Source organism: Silurus meridionalis, chromosome 6 (assembly GCF_014805685.1).
Source record: "Silurus meridionalis isolate SWU-2019-XX chromosome 6, ASM1480568v1, whole genome shotgun sequence".
NCBI classification, from domain to species: Eukaryota; Metazoa; Chordata; class Actinopteri; order Siluriformes; family Siluridae; genus Silurus; species Silurus meridionalis.
This window is the reverse complement of record NC_060889.1, coordinates 9,860,224-9,886,054: the sequence shown is the minus strand read 5'-3', so window position 1 is coordinate 9,886,054 and position 25,831 is coordinate 9,860,224. Positions and strand designations below refer to the sequence as shown.

The window sequence follows — 25,831 nt, the reverse complement described above, 5'->3', positions numbered from 1 at the left end:
TCAGTAGTAGTAGTAGCAGTAGCAGCAGCAGTAGCAGTAGTAGTAGTAGTAGTAGCAGTAGCAGTAGTAGTATCAGTAGTAGTAGTAGTGGTATTAATAGTAGTAGTAGTAGTAGCAGTAGTAGCAGTAGCAGTAGTAGTAGTATTAATAGTAGTAGTAGTGGTGGTAGTGGTATTAATAGTAGTAGTAGTAGTAGTAGCAGTAGTAGCAGTAGTAGCAGCAGTAGCAGTAGTAGTATCAGTAGTAGTAGTAGCAGTAGTAGCAGTAGCAGCAGCAGCAGCATCAGCAGCAGCAGCAACAGCAGCAGCAGCAACAGCAGCAGCAGTGGTGGTGGTATCAGTGGTGGTGGTGCAGTGGTGGTGGTGCAGCAGCAGCAGTGGTGGTGGTGTGGTGGTGGTGGGATTTGAAACTGTGACCTTCAGATCCAAAGTCCAATTGCCTTACCCACAGAGCTACCACCTCCCATTGATAGATTCCCCCCCAAAGTTGATGTGCTAGAAGCAGGAAATACATGCTGGCATAAATATCTGAGTGACGATGACATACAGCAGGCCTTATGACGTATTTCCTAGTGTCCACTGGTTATAAAAAAAATTTATCCAAGGAAGGACAGCCGTTGGCTAAGGTTAATAAATGTGTGTGGGGAGCAAAGGCGATCCCACAGGAGAGCTACTGTAGCACAATCTGATAAAAAGTTTAATGCTGGCTATAATAGAAAGGTGTCAGAACACCTAGTGCAATGCAGACCACCGAAAGAGCCTACAGTGAGCATCAGAACTGAACCATGGAGCAACAAAAGGTGGATTGGTCTGATGAATCCCTTTTATAGATGTCCAGGTGCATCGCATATCTGGAAAAGAGAGAGCGCTAAGATGCGCTGTAGCTGAAGAAGGAAGTGAGATGCTTCCTAATGAGAACAGCTGCTCTGCCTTGGATTGCCTCAAATCCAACACCGTGTGCCGATTTGCTCAATTTAACACATCAAATGACATCGATTGCTTGATTACATTGATTAGCTGTTAAACCACAATGCAAGCTATTGAGTTTGCCGTGTTCGAGCAGGGGAAAAAAAATCACCTGTTATGGACTGTGGCTACGCAGGACACACAGTTAGATACCTGCATTGAGTCTGAATCTTATTCGGTTGTCCTTCTGTTTTTTGGCATGATGAAGATATGAAAGCCAGAAAGATCAGCTTGCTCAGCAGTCTTTTAACATGGAACAGGCCAACTTCGCCATTCAGTCATTAAAGGACTGCAAAACAACAGTAAGTCTCCCAAATCTCTCAAGTCCTAAGATATCTATATATAAATATAGATTATCTTGAATTGACCTGTTTATCATGGAAGTGTTGTTTATACAAAAAACTGAATACGTGATGAGATTTTGAATCGTTCTGTTCTAGGTTGAAGCTATGAAGATCGGAGCGAAAGAAATGAAAAAAGCCTATAAGCAAGTGAAGATGGATCAGATTGAAGTATAAGGCAGTCCTTACTATTAAACATGAACAGAATAAGCAGTATTTACAATATAACTACTACTTGTAGAAAATATTTATCATTTGACTAAATGTTTTAACTTGATGACTATGTGAATGCATTCCAAGTCTATTATAAAAGCTTATTATTCTACTCATACTTGGCTTTAAGGACTTACAGGACCAGCTCGAGGACATGATGGAGGATGCAGATGAAGTGCAGGAGGCTCTGAGTCGCAGCTATGATACACCAGACATCGATGAGGATGAACTCGAAGCAGGTAGGTGGTGCATATTGTGTGTCTGTGAATTATAGTGATAATCCTAAATACAGCTTTGGTTTTTGCTTCAGAGCTGGATGCCCTCGGAGATGAGGTACTGCTGGACGATGACAGCTCCTATCTGGATGAAGCCTCGTCTGCACCCTTAATCCCAGAGGCAATGCCCAGTGACAGAAAAACAAATAAGGTTATACTCATATCGATCACGTGTGGAGTTATTCTTTCACGTCCTTTGTGTGACTGTAGTATCACTTGACAAATTTATGCAGTTACAGAATTAATGAATTTTGTGTTTTAAATATTTCCTATTCAACAACTTTACTACTCTGTATGCTGCACATCTTTAGACCTTCTGTTTAAAAGGTTTGTCTGTTTCTCAGGATGGGATTCTGGTCGACGAGTTCGGATTGCCGCAGATTCCCGCCACATAGACCGGGATAAACACCTCAGGATCCGACCGAAGACCATTCCAGTATTTTTGTACATGTGACATTGAAGGAGGCTTTGCTAAGGAAGACTAATGGAAGGAGTTAATGAAGTGTTTGCTAGTCAAGCATGTGGCCTTGTAATTCTCTATTTCCATGAATATATTTGTTTAACAATCTATATATTTTTTCATGACATTACATTTGTTTTTGAAAAATCAGCAGCAGCATCCATATTGTGATGTTATAACATTAATTAATAAAGCACAACATTTTTTTTTTTTTAACAAAAGAACATACTTTCTTATTCATGATATTAGTGTTCAGTCATGGGTCTTGGACAAATATACGGATTCTCTGAACACTTTTACTGTTTTACAAATGCATATCTTATTTTCCAGGACTTCTGATCAGGTCCTTTACTTTCTTTACTGATATACAAAAATATCATCTCATATATATATATATATATATATATATATATATATATATATATATATATATATATATATATATATATATATATATATATATATATATGTGTGTATATATGTAGCTGTAATAAATGGACATCCCACCCAGATGAGGATGGGACCCTACCCACATCTGCTGTATTTTTTTTTTTTTCCCCATTTTCTGTCCAAAAAGAGCATAATAATTTCCGAAAACTTTGAACCAACTTTGGAGTTGAATAAAAATATTGAGAGGTGTATCAAATCACAGTCAGCTCCAAACATTTATTTTTATTTATAATTTTCTTCATTTGATTAGTCCATTGAATAATAATCGTTCTTCTACTTCTACATTTTATTGTAATTTTATTTGTTAACTGAAAATCCCCTTTTAAAAGGTTTGTATTACTACTGTCTTGTCTGTTTTCTTTGACTGAATTGTTTAATCTTTGCTTCATTCTGGCATGTTGAAATGAGGTGTTAAAGTGAACAATCAGATTTGCATTATGGGAAATAAAAGCTCACAAATTAACTGCTTTTAACTTTTCACTTGTTGAGGACTAACGCATCTTTAATTCTACATTCAATATGAGTCAAATACTCTAAGACTTTTACTCAAGTCATATTCAAATTTTAACTTGTAATGGAGTAAGTTGTGCAATAAACTCTCAATACTTTTACTCAAGTATGATTTGCAGGTACTCTTTACACCTCTGGAGGAAATCAGAGGACCCAATAAAAACCCATGCAAACTCAGGGACGACATGAAATGCTCCATTAAGACTTTAACAGATCTTAAGAATGACTTGAACACCCTGGACCTTTCAGGAGGCATTGCTACATTTTCATGTATCTCCAAAAACTGCTTTATACTGACCGAGCCCATCCCAGATACACAGGGCATGAAGAATACGCCTTTTATAGGGAGCCAGTGAAGCAGTGAGCACATGCACCTACATTTACAACTAGTGGTATTTTAGAAGAGCCAATTCACCAACCAGCAAGATCTTCATATGTTAAAGGAAAGTGAAGAAGCCTGGAGGAAACATAGGTGGCTGTGCAAAGAACATTCTAGATAGATAGGTGGCTGTGCAAAGAACATTCTAGATAGATAGATAGATAGATAGATAGATAGATAGATAGATAGATAGATAGATAGATAGATAGATAGATAGATAGATAGATAGATAGATAGATAGATAGATAGATAGATAGATAGATAGATAGATAGATAGATAGATAGATAGATAGATGAGTCTAGTTTATTTCTATAGCGCTTTTCACAACAGACATTGTCTCAAAGCAGCTTTAGCAGATAGATAGATAGATAGATAGATAGATAGATAGATAGATAGATAGATAGATAGATAGATAGAATAACGAAATAAAATGTGCATATTTATTTTAGTGATCTTGTCTTTTCCATAACGGTTTTGTCCACTGGATGGCAGTACGGGGCAAATTATGACCAGTCGTCTTTTCTACGTCACATCCGGCGTCTCTGCCGGTTTACTGCTATTACATGGAGATGGCGGACAGCACACTTACAGTGACTGTTTCTCATGGTAAACAGTGATAAGTAAACCATTTTGTCTTAATAGATTTCACTCAGAGATAGACACAGTCTAATCTGTGCATTGACCGAAAACCGGAAGTTAGCGTCTCACCATGTAACTTCCCTCTTTCTCTCTGTAGTCCTGCTAGTTGAGAAGACGAGCTTGTTGTTTATCCCAGTTGGCTGGATGTGTTTTTTTTTTTTAAAACATAAATATGTGTATATAGTTTGATAATTAAGATTTAACCTACCTTTGTGACGTGCATGTTTGTTTTTCAGGAAGCTCCAAACACAACATCTCTCTAACAGGACAGGATGGAAGTGAACTTACAGTTAAACATCTATCAGAAGCTCTGGCACAAACCACTGGAGTCCCACAAGCCTCTCAGAAAATCATATTTAAGGGTAATAACCACAAAAATCAATAATATTTCTTTCAATTGTTTTTCGCATTGAAGGATCTACTGTTTTTAGAGGAAAACTGCAGAAAAGTCTAAAAACTCTGAAGGTCTTCCCTAATGCTTTCTTTCATTGTAGGGAAATCCCTGAAGGAAATGGAGGAAAGTCTGTCCAGCCTTGGAATAAAGCAAGGATGTAAACTTATGATGATTGGGAAAAGGGTAATATACATTTTTTTACACATTTTCTCAAGAATGAGATGTTTTTCGAGCTCAGGTCTAAAAGTATGTGTTTTGCACTTTGATTATTTTAGAATAGTCCAGAGGAGGAGGCTGAGCTGAGAAAGCTGAAAGACATCGAGAAGTCCGTGGAGCAAACGGCCAAGAAGTTGGAGAAAGTAAACGGCGAACTGACAGGACTGAAAAATGCATGTTATTCCCATTCTCTCACACATTTCTTTGTGCTTATAATGTATGTGGATCTTTTTTTAAATTCTGTGTTTATTTTTCCTATTTAGGGCTTTTTAGCGAAGGATCTACAAGCTGAAGCTCTTAATAAACTGGACCACCGAGTCAAATTGGCTTCTGAGCAGTTCATGAAGATCCTTGAGGACATTGATTCTTTGGTAATTTTTTATTTTTAGTTTGGTATCCTTAAAGGAATAGTATGCAATATAATGAAATTGAATGCTGATTTATTTGAAAAACAATAGATGTTACAAATTTAAGGTAAAAATCTTGTACCACTTCCAACAATAACGTAGTTTTATTTTTTCCCTTAAAATGCAACACACTTTAACAGATGTGAGGTTGATCGTGTGATTTGCATCCTGCATTGATCTGCCAAACATCTGGGTTACAACCAGTCTTTTGATATTAAAGTAAATTATTTGCTCAACCTTATCAAATTTATTTTTGCCATGTTACCCTATGGTCACAGTGGTTAGGATGCGGCGCTCTCACCGCTGCGGCTCAGGTTCGATCCTCGGTCAGGAAACCAACCCCAGCCACTCTTAGTGCCGGTCCCAAGCCCGGATAAATGGGGAGGGTTGCGTTAGGAAGGGCATCCAGCGTAAAAACATGTGCCCAATCAAACATGCGGATGATCCTCTGTGGCGACCCCTAACGGGAGAAGCCGAAAGAAAGTTACTAATAGCTCGGGTTTTGTATGCGAGTCATTTTGTTATTATAGTCAAAACAAAAGTAAACAAAATACACATTTACAAGCTGAGAAATCAATGTGTGGACAGATTACAAGGACACACTGAATGTCCTGGTTTTTCGGCGTATATATTTAAAATGTATGTCCTGTGACGGTTCTCGTGCTTGGAGGTGCACTGAACTAATCCTGCTTAAAAAATTAGTAGACGTTAATTAAACCCATCACAATTCACAGCCGTCCTGCAGTCATATTATGCGGTCCAGCACTTATCATAGAGACATTGGCGGCACAGAGACATTTCCTGTGCATAAATGTCAACTAAGAAATCGAGCTCTAATCAATTAGATCGTTCTAATAAATGATTCAGATCATTAGAAGAAATAAAGAGCAGGATGCATGTTTGTGGATGGCATTAAAGGTTTGTTTTTCTTTTTTTCTTTTTATTATTATTTTAAGCTGATTTGTGTCATTTTTTTGTATAAAAAAACAATCGTGCACATTTGCTTCCTTGTCAATGTTTAGCAAATTTATAGTTCTTTATGGTTAAAGCTGTCCCCAAGCATATAACGCATCATTTATTTGGGAGTATATGCTCATTATCGCGTACTTCGATCAAAATTCTACAACCGATCGTCTTGCACAATTATTGAACAAATGTAACACAGCTCGAGGGGTTAATTTTAAGCAAATGGCAACCAATCTAAAAAGCTAAATGTATAGTTTCCTTGTTATCATAGTTAGTATTAGTATCGTACGATTCGAAATCAGTCGTGATTAAGAAATAGAAGACAAAATTATTACTGCAGCCGATGCTTCCGAAAACATAAACCCAGCTAATTATCACTCCTAATGCTTGTTCCTGATTTTATTTATTTTTTTATCACAGACTGTGCCTGAAAACTTTAGCGACTGTCGGATGAAGAAAAAGGGACTTGTAAAAACCGTACAGGTACGTGTGTTTTTCCACTCGTGCTATCAGCAATCATTCGATTACACAATAGGCCACTATAGCAAATCTAATTTATCATTTTTTTTCCCCCTCACAGGGCTTCCTTGCCCAGTGCGACAAGATTGAAGCGGGCATATCCGATCATCTGGCAAAGATTCAGAACAAAAATCTAGCCCTGTCCGAATAGCAGGAAGTAAACCATTATTCATATTTGCTCTGTGAGCGAATGAAGAACAGTCCCACTGAGCTTCAGTACTGGAGCAGGTTCAATCGTGTTTATTTATGTATCCGTCCTTTAAAGGGCAGCGTCAAAAACCTGTCACAGTGATCTGGATTTTAAAAAGCTCAAATGCAGAAACTCAAAAGTGATCTCTATGGTTTCTTTAAGACCCGTGGGTATACCAGGTAGCGTCACTCGAAGTCATTTGTAAACCTTTTAATGACCAGGAATATACAATAGTTTGTGTGTATAGTTATTAGAAATTGAATTAGATTAAAGGGGTGGTCCAAACATACACGGTGCTTTAATTCTATTCTCTCAACAGTGTATTTTGGTCGGCTCAGCGCTGGGAATCATGAGGAACTGACTTTTAAAACGATATATACCCCAGAAAACCAGAGCACAACAATTACAGTTGCTATAGCAATGGATCCTGAGCAGGGGGATGAACATTGTTGCAGGTTTATTATGCTTTCCAATATCTTTCTGCTTTACCAGCCTTATTATGTGGTGTGTGTGTGTGTGTGTGTGTGTGTGTGTGTGTGTGTGTGTGTGTACACAGCTTGTACTGTAATAAATTTGCTGTTGTAAATCGAGGAACTCCATCACGACAAATGGTGTCGCCATCAAACGTTAGGAATTCCAAATCACGTCACCATGTTCGTGCAAGTTATTTCGCTGCTGGTGATAAAATGTTCCTTTTGATATGCGTGAAAATAAACCATTAATCGTGATTTCACAATATTCCCATTTTTAAAATGTTCTCAAAACGGATCTTTTTGCAGTCCCCCGTTGTCGTCAGAGATCTGTATCCTTACAGACACGCCAGCAGAATGTATAACGTTATTCATGCGTCAATTTGTGTCTGGTCTTCACTCTGCGTTCTCCAGTTTCCTCCTGCCTCCCGAAACATGGCTCTGCTGGCTCCCATTGTGTGGTGGACTGTTGTCCTGTTCAGGGTTGTAGTATTCCTGCCTTACAGCCAGTAATTCTTTGGATTGGCTCAGTATTCCCAATGACACCATTTGATCCACATGAATTAGAAAACAAACGAATTAATTGTTCGCATCATCGCATATTACGTATAAAAGTTGTAGCGTGTATGTGATTTTCCCTTATAAATGTATAAAAGTATACACAAACATTTCTTACCTGCAACTGAAAATGAAAATAGTCCTAATTAATAACAATTGTTCATTCTTTGACTATGAAGGAGAAAATAAACATGTTGGGTTTACTCTCATTTATTTACTAAATTCAAATTTCTTTAGTCCTAATCCTGTTTAGTCAGCTGTTTTAATGATCGGTAAGGAATGGACGAGTCTAACAGGGCCACAGTTGACCCGTGCCGACCTTTGATTTGTGCTGCCATGCCATATATGAGGGAGGGGATGCCATTTGATGCCACTTTTGATAAATCTGCACCAGCTTCATTCTTATTAGAGGTCACTTAATAGCCGTATTTAGGCGTTGAACTCTATTGTACAATAAATTGAAGTTTCACTGAACTAGAACTCTGAAAATAAAATTGCATTCGTTAAGCAGATTACATAATTATGTTTATTTTGTATTGAATTCTTTTTTTTTGTCATGTATTATGAAATCATAAGATGAACCATGGGAAATTTAATATGCAGGGGCATCTCAATAAATTAGAATGTTGTGGAAAAGTTCATTTATTTTAGTAATTCAACTCAAACAGTTAAATCAATTTGTATTAAATTCAATGCACACAGACTGAGGTAGTTTAAGTCGTTGGTTCTTTTGAAGGTGATGATTTTGGCTCACGTTTAATAAAAAAACAGCAATTCACCATCTCAAAAAAATTGAATACTTCATAAGACCATTAATAAAAAAAAAAAAAAAAACATTTTTAGTGAATTGTTTTCCCTCTGCAAAGTATGTTCATTTACCTTATGTACTCAATACTTGGTAGAGGCTCCTTTTGCTTTAATTACGGCCTTAATTTGGCGTGGCATGGAGGTGATCAGTCTGTGGCACTGCCGAGGTGGTATGGAAGCCCAGGTTTCTTTGACAGAGGCCTTCAACTCACCGTGTTTCTCATTTTTCTCTTGACAATATCCCATAGATACGTTTCCTTTTTGGGGTTCAGGTTTGGTGAGTTTGCTGGCCAGTCAAGCACACCAACATCATGGTCAATGAACCAACTTTTGGTGCTTTTGGCAGTGTGGGCAGGTGGCAAATCCTGCTGGAAAATGAAATCAGCATCTTTGAAAATCTGGTCAGCAAAGGGAAGCAGTGCTCTAAGATATCTTGGTGGTTTTTAAAAAAACACAGTGGATCAACACCAGCAGATTCCACCAAACTGTGGAAACTTAACACTGGACTTAAAGCAACTTGGGCTATGAGCTCCTTCACCCTTCCTCCAGACTCTAGAACCTTAATTTCCAAATAAAATACAAAACTTGCTCTCATCTAAAGAGAGGACTTTGGACCACTGGGCAGGCAACAGTCCAGTTCTTCTTCTCTTTAGCCTCTGACGTTGTCTGTAGCCAAATTCCTTGACACATCTGTGTGTGGTGGCTCTTGATGCTTTGACACCAGCCTCAGTCCATTCCTTGTGAAGTTCACCCAAATTCTTGAATCGATTTTGTTCGATAAGCCTCTCAATGCTGCTGATCTTATGGTTGGTTGTGCATCTTTTTCTTCCACACTTTTTCCTTCTACTTACCTTTGCTAACATCCTTGGATACAGCCTACTTTTATCCATATTTTATTACCCTGCAATATTTGCTATAATAACAGGACTATAAACAGAGCTAACAATCAGGAGGCTATCTGGCTATACACTGTAATCCAGATGTGGATGGGGGGTTCTCTGCTTGTCCAAATAACATAATGATAGGTGACTGAAGTAGAATATGAAATAAGGAATTGATTTGTAATGAATTGTTTTTAGTGCGTGTTTATCGTCTTCTCAGTTTTAAATTTGTAGGCTAGTACATGACTTAAGCTGAAATAAGGGGATTACTTTTTTCCTACACACACACACACCGAGTGTGTGAAATGGGTTGCTTTTAATATAGATTCACCAACGTTCATTCTTTGGCCTGATTTATGGTTAATAAGCTGGTGGTCTCAACTGTGTGCTCTTCAAGGCCCCCTAGCGTGGACTCAATCTGGCAACCCTGTATGCGGCTGTCCCCCTGCGGGCTAAATTTAACGCTCCGCTCGCCATACAAGGTCGCGCTGCGCTCCGCAGAGTCTTCAGCATTATTTTTGGCCTCTGCGCTCCCGCACTCCGCTCCGCCGCCCCGCACCGCACCGCACCGCCGCTCTGCCCGGAATTTTGCCCACTTTCGGAGTTGAGTCCCTTCTATCTCACTATATTTGTTTTTCCTCCCTTGCAAAACAAATTTGGAGTTTGGTAAGAAACTGCATTCTTTTTTTAATTATTATTATTTCCTTGGAATGACTGGCATCTTGTGTTTTGAATCACCTATGAATGTTGTGTTCAATGGTATATCGCCTTACCTGTCCTGATGGATTTATTTCTGATTTAAAAATGATTTTCTAGTCTTTTTACTTATTCATCAGACTCCAATTTGGCATGCATTTTATCCACAGACTACTATAATATACTATACTGCTAGAACTGCTACTATAATAAGTGTAGTGGCAACCAGTTATCCTGAATATATTACATTTTCCTTCTAAGGTTTAAGTGAAATGTGTGAAGCCTTTTTTATTTATTTCAAACGACCTCTTTTTAAAATGTCAAGCTCTCTAAATGAATCTGCAAACCTTCTGTAAGCATTTTGTCCATATGTGAGTATAGTGGTAGGTTTTTTTCAGATGAAGAACTCACTGTCTGGCACTTGTTCAACTTTCCGAACAACTTTTGACTTTTTCCCTGACCAAAAATTGCGATGGAAATTGATCCAACAGAGAGTGCACCCAAAACGACATAAATCCAGGGGGGAAGCAGGCCTACGGGACATTCAGAACTCGTCCACAAGTCAATCCCGGATCCAGTCAGGATGTCAGGAGTCATACAAGTGCAACAGGAGCAGCAGCAACAGCAGCAGCAGAGGAATCTGGAGACTCACTATGAAAGCGGTTACCACCAAAGCTCGCTGTCGTCCTTTAGCCACCAGTCGTACACGGCTCACCAGAGCAGCATAGGGTAAGAGGAGCCACAGCGATAAAATGTCCCTGTGCTCTTCCCTGATGTGTGCTGACTGGTAGACTATCACCTGGAGAGCTGCCTCACAACGCTGCTGCTTTCTCATCCCGGCGCTTTCGCCTACACGCTTACGTAATAAATAACACTTCATCCTCCTAACTCATCCTCACACCTTGTTCAGGATGGGAGCGTACAGACGATGTTTGAGTTAAAGTCTAATGAAAGTTCTAAGTTTTCTTGGCTAACCAAGTAACAGTTTTATGCTGAATGACTACTGAATGGCTAGACTGGGAAAAAAAGAGTTAAGTGCAAAGATTTGACCTGTTAGGTTTGGAAATGATGCTTTTATTTCAGGTGTATGTGTATTGATGACTATTTTGAATCCAAGTGTAGTGTTCAAATTGAGCCTCTATCAGTGAAGTTTCAATTATTACAGTACAGATTTATTTGTAGGTAGTTTTTAATAATCGGTATTATTAATCTATCGACAGTGTGGATTTGAATGTAGATTTTTAATGAGTAAAAAATCTTCTGAGACAGCAGGAAAAACAAAGATGGTTCCTTGACTGGAACCATTTTTACATTTGTGGGATTTGCCAGACGCCCTTATATAGATATATTCATCTCATTCATACAACTGAGCGTCTATGCAGGTGAGAGCTTTGTTCAGGGGCCCTGGAGTAGCAGCTTGATGTTGCTGGGATTTGAACTCATGAACTTCAGATCCAAAGTCCAATTCATTAACCACTACCACCAGACCCAAAATACTGCCTGTATTGATTTGGGTGGCACTATACAGGAGAATTATAAATCATCACCCATATACCACTGTATACTTAAAAGTCAGGTGTTGAAAGTGGGAGCTAACGAGGTGAGATTAATAGGGGACACTCATAAAGTGTAGCATGGGAAAATATCTTCTGGATATCCATGGTTATATTTATACTTTGTTGTAGGCTTGTGTTAGTCTAGAGCTTTTGTACTGATCAGGAATATATTACAGTACTTTGGGTTTGTGGACAAATATGCAGTATTTACAGTTCATGGTGGATCTTGATGCTGTGATGGAAAGTTTCTTTCTGTTGAGCATCATATCCCGAGAATACATTCAGAAAATAAAACCAGGAAAATGGTTTAGCGTGTGCCGTGAAATCCGTGCTCGTATAGTTATAGTGAACTGTACAGGATTTTTCAAAGTTATAAGAATCGGGTATCGATGGCTAAAAGTGCAATATCAGTGGTCGAGATTATATGTATGTCAAATCAGGCTTTTCTAACAGTTATATGTATATAATTGGATTTGGTGGCTTTGGTGAAAACTAGTTTGCCAAATGTCTTCCTGCATTAAATAATCCGATTTTGTTCTACATGCTGATTGTGGATTTCCATGAGCCGCTCGAAGGAGGAAATTGAACCTCTCTGCTGTTAAAGAGCCAAGGTTATTAATGTGTCCCAGGGCTATTTGTGGTTCATGAGACAGGGAAATGTAGAGGCTCAAGATCCCTGTTACTGTACTGCAACTGTACAGGTACTTTCCCATTTAAAATTCAGGAAATGTGCAATATTGAGAAGGATACTCAGAAGCTTTATGCTTTAAATTGATGTTTATTGTTTTGCTTGATTGCTTAGAATGATTTAGATGCTTCGTTGAAGGTGGAAGACAAAGGGTAAGGCTACTGTACTTTCTCGGAAGACACAGCATTTTCTTTCTTCAAACCTGCCTGCCTCGATTTGTCTTCCTGACAAGATTACACAAACCGTCCCCATGTAAAACCCATCATTTCCTGCGATAAAACCTGTAACTGCGTGGCTTTTCGACTGATGCTGGAAATAAATACAATACGAATGGCTGTGATCCCTCTCAGTAATAAGAGTAATGCTGAAGCCGTTGTAGTCCAGAGATAAATTACCACACTGATTTAGATGAGGAACAAATCTCCCCAGATAGCGGAGCTTTGTGAGCTGCAGGCTCTGTTTGTCTAGCATGTCAACAACAGGAAGCCTATAATGCCCCTGGCAGGTGGAAATATGTGACAGGACTATTTACATTCCTCCAGGTTTATCTCCTGCTGCCGTCCTATTCAGGCGGATGTTTGTTTTTCAACACGATCCTTTGTGTCTGGAACATGTCGGTAAAATTGGATTGGAATTTTGAGTTAAATTAGTTTGTATAATCTACAAATTGCATTCAAAATGGAATGTTGGAGTTACTTTAAACAAAGTAATACAAACAAGTCGACCTCATGGTAGCTAAATCGCTGCAGTGGCTGAGCTGCATTAGCGGAAGGTTTAGCACATGCTAAGTATTTACTTAACATTTTGTTGTTTACTTCTCATTGTGAGCTTTGCCTTTAATGTGTTTGTGTCACTAAATGTAGATCAGCTGACCTATGAACAAGAGTCGATTGTACAGTAAACGGGTGCTGTTTAGCAAAATATGAGTACAAGCATGAGTACAGTACTGCATTACTGAGAATAATCAGTATTCAGAATTTATAGCAAAATATAGCAAAAAGTTGCTTTGCTTGTATTTTATTTGTAATTTTAAAGGTTGTATTAAGCGCAGAAGGATACAGCTGCAGTTCAGTAGGGAAATCTATTTTGAAATGAATATTTATACATTATGGTATATAGATTTGCTTTTAATGTTAACGGCTTTTGTATAACAATAGATCACATTTTTTTTACGCTTTCACTTACACACTAAACAAGATCATCATGTAACATATTAACATTTCCATCTCATCGAAACTGCAGGAATTGCGAAATTGTGTTGCTTTTTTTGTGAAAAAAGCTGTGTTTTTAGTGCTTTAACAGTAAAAAAAAAAGATTGCTGCTAGTTTTGTTTTTATTCCGCTGCTTGACCCTGCTGTACGTTACTGTGGTGTGACTGCTGTTGGTTCTTGTGTAGGATGCAGACTTCAAGTAAAAAGCAGGAGAAGAAACTGAGCTCCGTTTCCAGGTTTGCAACTACGACTTTATAGATTTCGTAATCAGAATAATACTCTGATGCAATTATTGATTTTTTTTTTTTTTTCTTGTATTGTGACTGCTGTTGGCTTTTCTTTAGGGTGCAGACAAGGAAGAAGCAGGAGCAGAAAGTGACCTCCATCTCCAGGTTAATAAGTGAGATATGATGCTGTTTACAGGAAACTTATCCCTTGAATGTAAATACAATGCATTTGTTTTGTTTCCCTCGCTGCTTGTGGGGTGCCTGTTGTCGTAATTTTCTTTAGGGAGAAGTCTTCGATTAAGACTCAAGAGGAAAAAAAGGCTTACTACGCCAAGAAACACAAGTGTGCCTGCCTGGCACTGGATAAAGAGGAGAGTGTTGTTGGATACGTGATACCTGTTTGTAGAAGCAGGTGACCTTCTTTCATATTTCAAGCACAGAAAACTGGTGAAAACAATCAAATGTACTAAATTTGAATTTTACCAGGAGGGTTGCTATTCATAACATTTAGCAGGTCATCATCAAGTTGATTGTATCTTTTATAAATGTAAAACAAACTGCAAACAAAATCACATCTGTCCATTCTGGTGTACATAAAGGCGTCTTTTTTTATAAAAATGCATTATAAATACATTACATATGAAATGATATGAGCTTGTATTGACCACCTATTAACCAAATCCATCTGTTTGATCAGTTATTTAGCCACACAGGATCTAATGGAGAGCCAGGAGGAGGTGAAGGAGGAAGGTCTGGGCTATGTGGTCATGAGGAATCTCTTCTCCAGAGACACTGATTACCAGCTGAAACTGGTGAAGAAGAGCCGCAGCACGACTATGAGGGAGTCTGCAGAAAAACTGTCTCTTACCAAGAAGGTTGTACATCTATAGCTTTTCTGTACTTGAGTAGATTAAGCTGATAGTCTGATTACATCCTGTGTTTAGAAATTAGATTTCCTTGAAGAAATGTTGTTTTTGTGGGTTTTTTGCCTGATGATGGATTTTTGTGATACAGTATATATATATATATATATATATATATATATATATATATATATATATATATATATATATATATATATATGTGTGATTTTGTGGGAAAACCCATCAGTTACTGCTGTAGATGGAAAAAATTTTCTATGAATGTTTTTGCATTTGTTTTGTTTCTTTTATTTGTGTATTATGTACATGCATATGCAGTATAAAATGAATAAATAAATTCACTAGGCTCCCACATTCATGCAGTTATGAACAGCTTAGTAGAGTCATTACGAACTGTAATTTCTAGTACAGAGCTCCATTCTAGCACTGTGTTTGCAGTTGGGTTATGTCAGTACATTGTAGTGTAGTGGAGATCACCCATACCCCTGTTTATCCTATTACAGATTCAAGAAAAGCATGAGTTCCAGAGGAAACTGAACGCAGACAGTCTGACTCATCCTCCCGAGTTTGTCGTGAAGCCGCGTGGTCAGACTGTGTGGGAGGGGAAGAGTGTGACTCTACACTGCACTGTGGCTGGCTGGCCCAAACCCCGTGTGGCCTGGTGAGGTCTTCTGTTTTTTGTTTACTTTTTTTCTGCTAGCAAAATGATATAGGACTCTAATAGATATGACTAATACTGTATATAAAAAAAATACATACAAAATTTTGCCAAGATTTTATAGAAAGATAGAGCGAGCATTCTGAAAGTATTCAGACCCCCTTTACTTTTTTAAATTTTATATCATTCACAATTTTTTTCTCTCAATAATCTATACTCAGTACCCCAAAATAACAAAGTGAACACAGAATTCCATAAATGTCTGTTTTAAATGTAAAAAACTGAAATATCACATCAACATAAATATTCAGAACCTTTGCAACAACACTTGAAATTTTGCTCAGGTGCCTCCCTATTCTCAGAGCAAAAACCAAGCCTTTGGGTCAAAGAAAATGCCTGCAGAGCTCAGAGACAGGACTGTTGCAAGGCAATGGTCTGGGGAAGGCTACAAAAAGATTGCATTTGCATTGAAGATTCCCAAGAGAACAGTAGCCTCCATGGTTCTCAAAGGGAAGAAGTGAGGTACAATCAGGACTCTTTCAAGAGTCAGCCAAACTGAGCAACTGGAATGGCCTTAGTAAGAAAGGTGGCCATGAACGTGATGGTGACTCTGACTAGACTCCCGAGATCCTGTGCGGTGATGGGGTTCCAGAACCACAACCATCACTGCAGCCCTGTACAGATTTAGGCATTATAACAGACTGGCTAGACGGAAGCATCTCCTCAGAGTGAAACCCATGAAATTATGCTAATTGTTTGCAAAAAATCACCTGAAAGACTCTCAGACTGTGAGGAACAAGATTCTCTGGTCTGATCAAACCAAGATTAGTTAGTTTGGCCTAACTGTAAATGTTATGTCTGGAGCAAACCAGGCACCATCCCAACAGTGAAGCATGGTGGTGGCAGCTTCATGCTCTGGGGGTGTTTTTCAGCAGCAGGGACAAGGAGACTGGTCAAGGTTAAGGGAAAGCTAAATAGAGCAAAGTAAAGAGATATCCTCAGTAAAAGAGTAGCTATACACCGATGGTCCCCATCCAACCTGACCCAGCTTGAGAGGATTTGCAAAGAAGAATGCCAGAAAATCCCCCAATATAGGTGTTTAAAGCTTGTTGCGTCACACCTAAAAAGACTTGCTTCGATTAAGTAGTGAGTAAAGGGTCTGAATTCTTATGCACAGGTGATATTTCAGTTTTTTCTTTTTAATACATTTACAGCCTTTTCTAAATTTTTGTTTTCACTTTCTCATTATGGGGCTCTGATTGTAGATTAGTTAAAAAGAAATTCATTTGAACGATTTTAGTATCAGGCTGCAACATAACACAATTAGAAAGATTGAATGGGGTTTGAATTCTTTCTGAATGCACTGTATATCTATTGCAACATGCACAAAATAGATTAGAACTGAACGACGCATATATTTTTTAAACATTTCTTTGTACCCCTCTGTGATCAGGTACAAAAATAATGTGCTCATCGATGCCAAGGCTCACTCTGAGAAATACACGGCAGAAAGCAACTACAACATGCACTCTCTGGAGATTAAAAAGTAAGAAATTTTGACATGTAATGCTACAATTTTTATTGTGTTGCTTTACTTCTGTGTGAATACACCTTGTGACTTTTTAGCTACTTTTGACTTTGGTGTGAAATGAAGACCCATGATTTGATGGATGTGTTTATTCTGAGTAATAATGCTCTTCTTGTTGCATTACAGCTGTGATTTCACTGACACGGCTGAATATCGCATCTCGGCTCTCAACATTAAAGGCGAGAGCTCTGCCTTTGCTTCGGTCGTCATTAAAAGTAGGTGCACACATCTTCTAGTATATTAGTTTTGGGGTTTTTTTGGAGCTGTTTTGCCCAAAACAAAGGTGAAATGAACACTTCAGAAAGATCAAATGCTCTGTACTGTTTTTGTGAATGACCAGAATAATAGCAAAAGGGCACAAGGGAATGGTGACAGGAATTTGTTTTGGTAAACAAAGCTGAAACTAATTTATGACCACTTTATGAAACTACTGTAGTTTGTGTCAGATTCTAATTATTCTTATTATTAACCAAGATTACATAAAGCAAAAAAATAAATAAATCAACAGCATGTTAGCAATAGAAAATACCATTATCCTCCCATATCTATAAACATGGGTGGATCAGTGACTGGTAATCACTCCTAAGTGTTAATAAAGTGTGTTTATGGTGTCCTGCAATGGCCTGGCACCATATCCATGAGTTATTTCTGCCTACTGTTCCAAGAATAATCTCTGGATCCACCATTACCCAGACTAGGATGAAGCAGGTATTTAAGATTAATGAATTAATAAACTACTATTAACACCACAATGTTAAAAAATTGGAAATATCTATTAATCAAATCTCTCAAATAATTATTTTATTTTGATCTGAATGTACAGTTAGTTGTATTTTGTGAGATCTGTGAATGTCCATACACAAATGAGTCATTATTTACCATAGTGCTACCAATTTTCTTTCCTGAAACATGCCAAATGGAGTTAGTGTGAAGCAGGCAGGGATTTGAGTGAAGTATATTCGGAGTGGAACGGCCAACTGACACCTACTCAGGCTCTATTTTAGTCCTTTTAGTGCCCTGCTGTCAGAGTTCACTAGGGTCTCTTTACAGAATAATGCAGTGTTAGATTCAGTATACTGAATGTCATTTAATATAATAAATTAAACAAAACCAGCTGAATTTAGATAACACATGTCAAAGGTTTGGAAACATTGTTTATGAGAGACACATTTTGTTTGAAAAATAGTTTTTTTAAATGTACAAGTGTTAAACTTTATTTTCATAAAAAAAAAAAAAAACTTCCTTGGCATTAATACCAGCTTTACACCCTCTTGGCACTCAGAGAATTAGTTTCTCCAGACTTCCAGCTGAAATATTTTGACGTGCCTCTTGTAAAACTTGCCAAATCCACTTCATTACAGAGCAGTTAAATAGGATTATTTAGATTTAGGTGCAGTGACTGGACAGGACATTCCATGATTGATAGCACTTCACTACATTGTCTTGGTGTATAGTGAAATTAGACCTACTCCAATTGGAATTGCATGGTGCTACAGTATGGCATGGTAGCCATGTTGGTTCAGTATTTCTTCCACGTTGATAACATCTACTTAACGTTTTTTTTTTTGTTATTTACTGTTTAGTTTTTGTGTGTTTTTGGGTTGTGCAGTGCAGTGTGGTTGTTAATATTACTGAGACAAGTGGCAGCTATCAGAATAGTTCTGATTGTTTACTTCTCTATTTATAGTCCAAATCAAAGACATATGTCTCAGCTGTATTGTTTATATCAAAGCTCATTGTGGTCTCAATTGTGGTCTGGTAACAAAGTGGCCTTAAAACTTACAATCTGCCATTTTCCAGTAAATGAGAGTGGTCATTCATTTGATCAGATTTGTTCACTGCCGAACTGATATCTTTGCCCTTGTCTTTTAAAGGATTTAAAGATGGAGAAGTGTCTGAAAGACCCCGTAAGTTTCTATAACATCTTCATTTTGCATGATTTACTCAACACCAAACATCTTCCACTTTGAAAGTCTAATTCTTTGCTGTCTTCCTCTGCTAAGATGCTTTCAGTCCTGAATATGGCGTCACCTTCAAGACCACCATTATTGATAAGTTTGAAGTGGCCTTCGGCCGTGAAGGAGAGACCTTGAGTTTGGGTTGCACTGTCATTGTCTATCCCACTGTGAAACGCTATCAACCTGAGGTGCTCTGGTACAGGAATGGTGGGTAGTCACTCGGTATAAGAGAATATTAATTGTACGTGTATTGAATTCTTGTAGTATTACTATATACGTGGAATGCTGAGATATCGCATATGTTTATCTGTTCTGAAGTGTTATCAACATCCTTTTTTGATTTTAGGGAAATATTGGACTTGTTTGGGAAATGTCAATCAGCCGTAACTTACCAAGCAGTTCTATTGTACACCACTGTATGAGCAAATTACTTCCAGTAATGCAGCTTAAGCCATTGCAGCATGTCACACAGACAAAGACCAAGTCTTCTTCCTTTTCTGTGTGACATTTCCTTCATCTTAATTTAATGATTTTCTTCAAGATTGAAGATAATATGCAACGATAGAGATTTACAAAAAAAGGCATTCCATTTTGTGTATATAATTGAAATTACAAATTGATTTAATTGTGAATAATTTTATGATTTAAACCTGAGAAATCATGGTTAACATGTAACAAATGGCTCCTAGGAACCATTGACTTGCTGGACAGATCAGATCCAGTATAGACAATTCTGTGTGATAATTGAATTAGTGATGTTAATGGATATGTATGTTCTTGGGTCTAACCACTATATTTGGTTTTGTCTGATTATTATCAGTTAAATAATTGAATTTTTTTTAATTCAAACTAGGTGTGGTTCTGGAACCATCCAGATGGGTGCAGATGCAGTGGAGTGGGCAGCGTGCCATGCTCACCCTCATCCACCTCAACAAAGAAGACGAAGGACTTTACACTCTGCGCATCAACACCAAGTCAGCTTTCGACTCTCACTCTGCCTTTGTGTTTGTCCGAGGTGAAGTTCACTTCTCAGCATTGACCGCAACTCTTTATGGGCTTCAGTTGTCTTAGTAAAGGTGAAATATTGATAGTGAAATTAGCACATTACATATAGAGGATCAATGCTAACTCGGTCAGTATTAAGCAATATAACATAACACAATAACACCGCACATATATCGGGGGCACCAATGTATTATTGTATAAATTAAATGTATTGCATCATCACATTGCATTTTATAACATGAAGCAAATGGTGTGTTTACTAAGTATGTAGATATATGTGTAGTTCAGATTTTATACTTTATAATCTTTTGAAAACTAAGGTTTTTGCATCTGTGTTTGTTAACCAGCGCTTTCTTAGCCTAAAGTGAGCTTTACAGATACTGGTCACTTTTAGAAAGTTAATAAAAAAATCTACAGCGTTTTGGGGGAAACATTCATTTATTTTCTCAGACTGCCACACATTTTCCATTTTATACAAACCAAATTCAAAATTTACTTTGAAATAGTGTCATTCAGTATATCAGTGTTTGAAATCATAACATTACAGTGAGTGTAATTTCTAAAGGAAATTTTCCTGTTTTTTTTTTATTTGCACTGTGTCTTTAAGCAGCAGCTCGTTCCCTGTATTAGGTTTCTCCTAGGCAGTGCTGCTTCTATATCAGGCTGAAGTCACCAAAAGGACGTGCGTGCCAATTTTAATCCGTCAGACATATTCAGTGTTCAGATCGAAGGTCTGGGGCTTCAGTAATAATACATTTTAAATAAGATAGGTTTGTAGATTGATGATTTGTCCAAAATTGTAAAGGCTAAGGTATGTCTCTGGTATGTAATGCAGGCTGTTGCAGGGGCTTTTCATATCACAAGGTCATAATTAAACACTGATGAACTACTTGTGAATGTGTATGTTTGTGTGCGTGTTAGATGCTGACGTGGAGGTGGAAGGGGTCCCTGTTGCCCCTCTGGATGTGAGGTGTCATGATGCTAATAAGGATTATGTGGTGGTGACCTGGAAGCAGCCTGCAGTTGAGGGCAGCAGCTCCATCCTGGGCTACTATATAGACAGGTCAGTGCATGTGCAAGTCCACCTACATGAGATGAGTCAGAATCAGAGATTAAAGTGGTGGAGGAGATGGGAAACACAACTTTTATTATGGATGCAAGTTGAAGGAAAGTTCTGGCAAAAAGCAAAGGTGAAATTGTGCAATGCTCAGAGAAATTGCAAAAAGAGTTATATCTCACACTCTACAAGCCTCAGTTAGCATGTTAAATATGAAAGATCATGACAGTACAATAAGAAAAACCTGAACCAGTTTGGGCTAGGGTTAGGAGTTTGAAAGGGATGCAAGGAGAAAGCTTCTTCTCTCTAAAAAGAACAAGCATGGATTACGTTTGAAAGTTGCATCTGAAAAACCACAAGACTTCTGAAACAATGTATTTTAGACAGATGGGAGCAAAGTGGATTCTTAGAGCCACATTTGGCAAAAAAAAACATGACAAACAATATCAGCACAAACCCCATATACCAACTATCAAGCACTGTGTTTGGGGGGTGGTGATTTGGGCTTGTTTTGCACCTGGGCACCTTCCAATCATTAATCAACCATGGACTCGTCTGTATACCAAGACATACAAAAATAAAACCTGAGGCCATCTGTTCGACAGCTACAACTTGGCCAAAACTGGGTCATGCAACAGGACAATGATCTCAAGCGCACCTGCAAGTCTATAACAGAACGTCTGAAAAATAACATAATCAAGGTGTTGCAATGGCCCAGTCAAAGTCCAGACTTGACTGAAATACTGTGCCAGAACCTTAAGAGAGCTGTGCATAAACGAATGCCTGTGAAAGAAGAGTGAGGCCAAAATCCTTCACAACAATTTGAGAGCAATTCATACAGAACATGATTACTTCAGGTTATTGCTGATTAGGGTGGTTCTACAAGCTGTAGAATCATAAGAAATACTTAGTGTTCACACATAGTTTCTCCATTATGGTTTTATTTTTGTAAAGTAAATAAAGACACAGTGTTTTATAAATTGTTGATTTGCAGCAGTATCTACCTCATTCTAAAACCTGAGGACCAAAACCTAAATTTCTATTATGTACTGATAAAGCAAATTCAAAGAGAATGTACTTCTTTTCCCCGACTGTATATAAAAGTCGTGAAAAAGAAGGCTCCATTAGGCTCCATTATTGTACATCATCATTATTACCAGTATTCAATATTGGCATTGTCAAAGTCGCCATTGTCAAACTGGCAATAATGGGATTAACATCTCATCAAATGATACATGAACGCTGGTCTTCTTGATGTTCATGTAAGTAAAAGACTCAGGATCCCAGCTTCTCTACGGTCCTTCTCAATTGAACTCCTGTCCCCTGTCTCAATTGAACTCCTATCACCATTGTATCGGTGACGAGAGTTAAAAATGTCAAAATACTGAGGCAGGGTTTTAATATCAAATTGAGCTAATATATGCATTTATTGAAATACAATACGGTAATAAATATTGCAATATAATATGTTCATATGTACTGTAAATGCTCAATAGGATTCATGTGCTGTTTGCAGGTGTGAGGTTGGTACTCACCACTGGACCCAGTGTAATGACACTCCAGTAAAATATGCCCGCTTTCCAGTAACCGGGCTCATAGAGGGGCGCACTTACGTTTTCCGGGTGAGCGCTCTGAACATGGCTGGAGTGAGTCACCCTTCTCGTGTCTCTGACCCTGTCGTTGCCATGGACCCATCTGACCGAGCCCGTCTGAGAGGTGAGAGATGTTTTGGTACTGTACTGTATTGTTTTTTGTGTTCAATGCTGTATAGATTAATGTATGGCATTGGCTTTCTTTATTATTACTCTTATATTAGCTGGTGTTTCTGCTCCATGGACCGGAATGATCAAATTCACTGAGGAAGAGCCCACTGGTAAGATCTAATCTAATCACTTGAAATACGTACGTGTACACTGTAGACTGTTTGGTGTTTTTGAAGGGATTTACAGTACACATAAAAGCAATTTCAACAAGAATACAGGTTATTAAGGACATTACTCCTTTCCCCCACCTCTTTCTCTTTCTCTCAGTTGGTATAATCCCTGGGCCTCCTGCTGATCTGGCTGTGACCGAGGCAACCAAAAGCTATGTGGTGCTCAGCTGGAAGCCTCCCGTGCAGAGAGGACATGAAGGAGTTATGTATTATGTGGAGAAGGTGAGCAAATGTGTGAAAGGACATAACCTTTACTTTAATTTCCTGTATAATATATATTTATATTGAATATATTATACAATTCTTTGTGTTCTTTATGGCATTATTTTACAATTTGAATGTCATACGTCACAATGTTTACCAAAGATAATAATCACTGTTCCATAAACCAATAAAATTTTAATTTGCTTCAAGAATAGACTGTGTAAGAACCATGACCATAAAAAAAAAACTTGAATCTTTTCAATCCATTTTATTTTACTTCAGTTTCTTATACTCACACTGCACGATATCCCCCAGAACTCTTAAATGAGGAATCCACACTGACAAAAAAAACACTGCCCACAATCTAATGTCTGCTTGAAAATTCTATCTTCTGCAATGAGTCGAGGTGCGACACAACCTTGACCAGGTTCTAACGCGGAGACTGGATGTACTGTTTGTTCGCAGTGTATGGTTGGCACAGACACCTGGCAGAGGGTGAACACAGGGATGCCAGTGAAGTCTCCTCGGTTTGCCCTTTTCGACTTGGCCGAGGGCAAATCCTACACCTTCCGTGTGCGCTGCTGCAACTCCGCAGGTGTTAGCGAGGCGTCTGAGGAAACCGGAGCCACGACTGTAGGAGACAGACTGGGTACAAGTGTTAATGTCATTCTTCCTTACTGTCATAAGCCAAATGTTACAAACCTCTGTGTGCTGATAGCCACATTTTATTATTCGTTTATAGTATGGTATCCGACCACTGTGTTTCTACCGATCCAAAGGTCTGAGCCTTTTAATCAAAGATCTAATAGCAATATTTTGGTTAGTTAATGCATTTTAAATCGTGTTTAGTTTAAATCCTTAATCCTTAAAATGAAATATACACTATATGAAAAAAAAAAGTATTTGGACACCCAACTGTTCCAGCCATATGTAGTTCTTTCCCAAACTGTTACCACAAAGTTAAAGGCACACAATTGTATAGGACATCCTAAACCTGTTCCAGCATGACAATGCCCCTGTGCATAAAGCCAGGTCCATGAAGATATGCTTTTGGAGTGAAAGATCTCCTGCCAAAGAGCTTTCAATTCTATTGAACACCTTATGATGGATTTCTTACACTGATTCAACTCACCTACATCAGTACTTGTTTTTACTAAACACCCTTGTATTTAAATGAGCACAAATTTCCACAAGCACTCTTTAAAATGTGGAACGCGATGCTCAAAAAGCACATACCGTACTTATGTTCAAGTATCTGAATATCTTGTTCACATCCCTTTTTTTTTGCATTATATACTTCATTTAAGGTATATGTATATGCTGCTTATATACATATATGTGTATCGTTCTAATTGATCTAATTCTAACAGTGTCTAATCTACTATAAATAATTGCAACCAACTGAATTTTGATTATACAATCAGGTTTGAAGTATTCTGGGGTTTTTTTGTTCGTTTTCTACGATCTGAGACTTTTAATGGACTTTTACACCCAAATGTTGTTTGGCTCGTGTCCACCTGTCCTCAATCTCAAATCCAACCTTTTTCAGACCTGCCCTCAGCACCAGGGCGTGTTGTGCCCATCAGGAACACAGCCTCCTCTGTTGTAGTGACCTGGGAAGCTTCTAAGGAGGCCAGAAAGCTTGTGCGCTACTATCTGGAAGTCAGCGTCGTGGGCAGCAATGTGTGGGTGCCATGCAACAACAAGCCGGTCAGAGACACTAGGTAGATCTGTTCTTTTTAACATCTTCTCGCATATTTCTAAAATGATATCCTTGGAACTAGTGTAATTCTTTTTAAATTGATGTGGATTGGAACTTTGATTTGTAGGTTTGTATGTCACGGGCTGAATACGGGAGACAACTGCGTGTTCAGAGTAAAAGCCATGAACTCTGCTGGCTACAGCACGTTTTCTAGCGTGTCTGAATCCTGCATTGTGAAAGCAGCCATTGGTGAGTGTCATTTTAATCTAGAAAAGCGAAACAAGAATTTATAAATGTCAACGTAGGTATCCACTTGCACATTTTGCTGCCCCACGCTCTCTTTCTGCCTGCCTTTCTTTGCTTTTACTATGAGGTTAACTTGGAGTTGAATGTAGTGGATCCAAAGACTTTTGTTATAAATAGTGTGAGGTGTGTGGAGTTGCAGAGTGTACAATTATCAGTAAGCTCTAGATCACTTGAAATAATGGAAATCATTTTCACAGCTGCAGTTTTGGCTGTTTGCACACAGTAGTACTTTCCATTGTACATAATGCACTGTTTTTGAGTTTCCATTGTTTTCCAGTTTTCACCATTTCTACACTTTCACCATATCTCCATTTATCACAAGACCATGTAGAACCACCTTCTGTTCCGAATAACTAGTTCAACTTTCTTTTAAAAACCTATTTGGACACAACCAAATGATGCTGTTCTCACCGAGAAGTCAACTTGCCGCATGGAGACAGCGATGCACGTGCAATGCCCTGCATCTCACCATACAATTCACCACTCGCATCTAACCTCATTGAGCCACATGATCAACTCA

The 25,831-nt window shown here is 38.2% G+C and overlaps 3 protein-coding genes across 5 annotated transcripts in view; all 3 read left to right on the top strand.

Moving 5' to 3' along the window:
* The first annotated feature begins 1,110 nt into the window (after window positions 1-1,110).
* On the top strand, window positions 1,111-2,676 carry chmp5a (charged multivesicular body protein 5a). The gene is made up of 5 exons (XM_046851886.1): window positions 1,111-1,267; window positions 1,406-1,477; window positions 1,650-1,758; window positions 1,830-1,945; window positions 2,139-2,676. The coding sequence occupies exons 1-5, from the start codon at window positions 1,217-1,219 to the stop codon at window positions 2,187-2,189; spliced, it is 399 nt and encodes a 132-aa protein (XP_046707842.1). The 5' UTR covers window positions 1,111-1,216; the 3' UTR covers window positions 2,190-2,676.
* A 1,428-nt stretch (window positions 2,677-4,104) lies between these two features.
* On the top strand, window positions 4,105-7,653 carry bag1 (BCL2 associated athanogene 1). Its single transcript, XM_046850635.1, has 7 exons — window positions 4,105-4,200; window positions 4,470-4,595; window positions 4,728-4,810; window positions 4,903-5,016; window positions 5,107-5,214; window positions 6,637-6,699; window positions 6,797-7,653. The coding sequence occupies exons 1-7, from the start codon at window positions 4,158-4,160 to the stop codon at window positions 6,884-6,886; spliced, it is 627 nt and encodes a 208-aa protein (XP_046706591.1). The 5' UTR covers window positions 4,105-4,157; the 3' UTR covers window positions 6,887-7,653.
* Window positions 7,654-9,739: 2,086 nt separating this feature from the next.
* The window catches only part of myom1a (myomesin 1a (skelemin)), a 29,046-nt gene continuing 12,954 nt past the window's right edge, over window positions 9,740-25,831 (top strand). Inside the window, exons 1-19 of one of the 3 annotated variants that reach the window (XM_046852009.1) lie at window positions 9,740-10,244; window positions 10,829-11,066; window positions 13,978-14,028; window positions 14,137-14,184; window positions 14,303-14,431; window positions 14,717-14,894; window positions 15,404-15,561; window positions 17,012-17,104; window positions 17,273-17,361; window positions 19,021-19,053; window positions 19,150-19,311; window positions 19,958-20,119; window positions 21,031-21,172; window positions 22,683-22,882; window positions 22,983-23,039; window positions 23,197-23,321; window positions 23,769-23,952; window positions 24,853-25,027; window positions 25,133-25,254. In XM_046852009.1, the coding sequence (XP_046707965.1) occupies window positions 10,921-11,066; window positions 13,978-14,028; window positions 14,137-14,184; window positions 14,303-14,431; window positions 14,717-14,894; window positions 15,404-15,561; window positions 17,012-17,104; window positions 17,273-17,361; window positions 19,021-19,053; window positions 19,150-19,311; window positions 19,958-20,119; window positions 21,031-21,172; window positions 22,683-22,882; window positions 22,983-23,039; window positions 23,197-23,321; window positions 23,769-23,952; window positions 24,853-25,027; window positions 25,133-25,254 (2,254 nt within the window). In that variant the 5' untranslated portion in view covers window positions 9,740-10,244; window positions 10,829-10,920. Of the gene's footprint in view, window positions 10,308-10,828; window positions 11,067-13,977; window positions 14,029-14,136; window positions 14,185-14,302; window positions 14,432-14,716; window positions 14,895-15,403; window positions 15,562-17,011; window positions 17,105-17,272; window positions 17,362-19,020; window positions 19,054-19,149; window positions 19,312-19,957; window positions 20,120-21,030; window positions 21,173-22,682; window positions 22,883-22,982; window positions 23,040-23,196; window positions 23,322-23,768; window positions 23,953-24,852; window positions 25,028-25,132; window positions 25,255-25,831 lie in introns of all 3 variants that reach the window. The other 2 variants (XM_046852008.1, XM_046852010.1) reach the window with 2 other exon arrangements.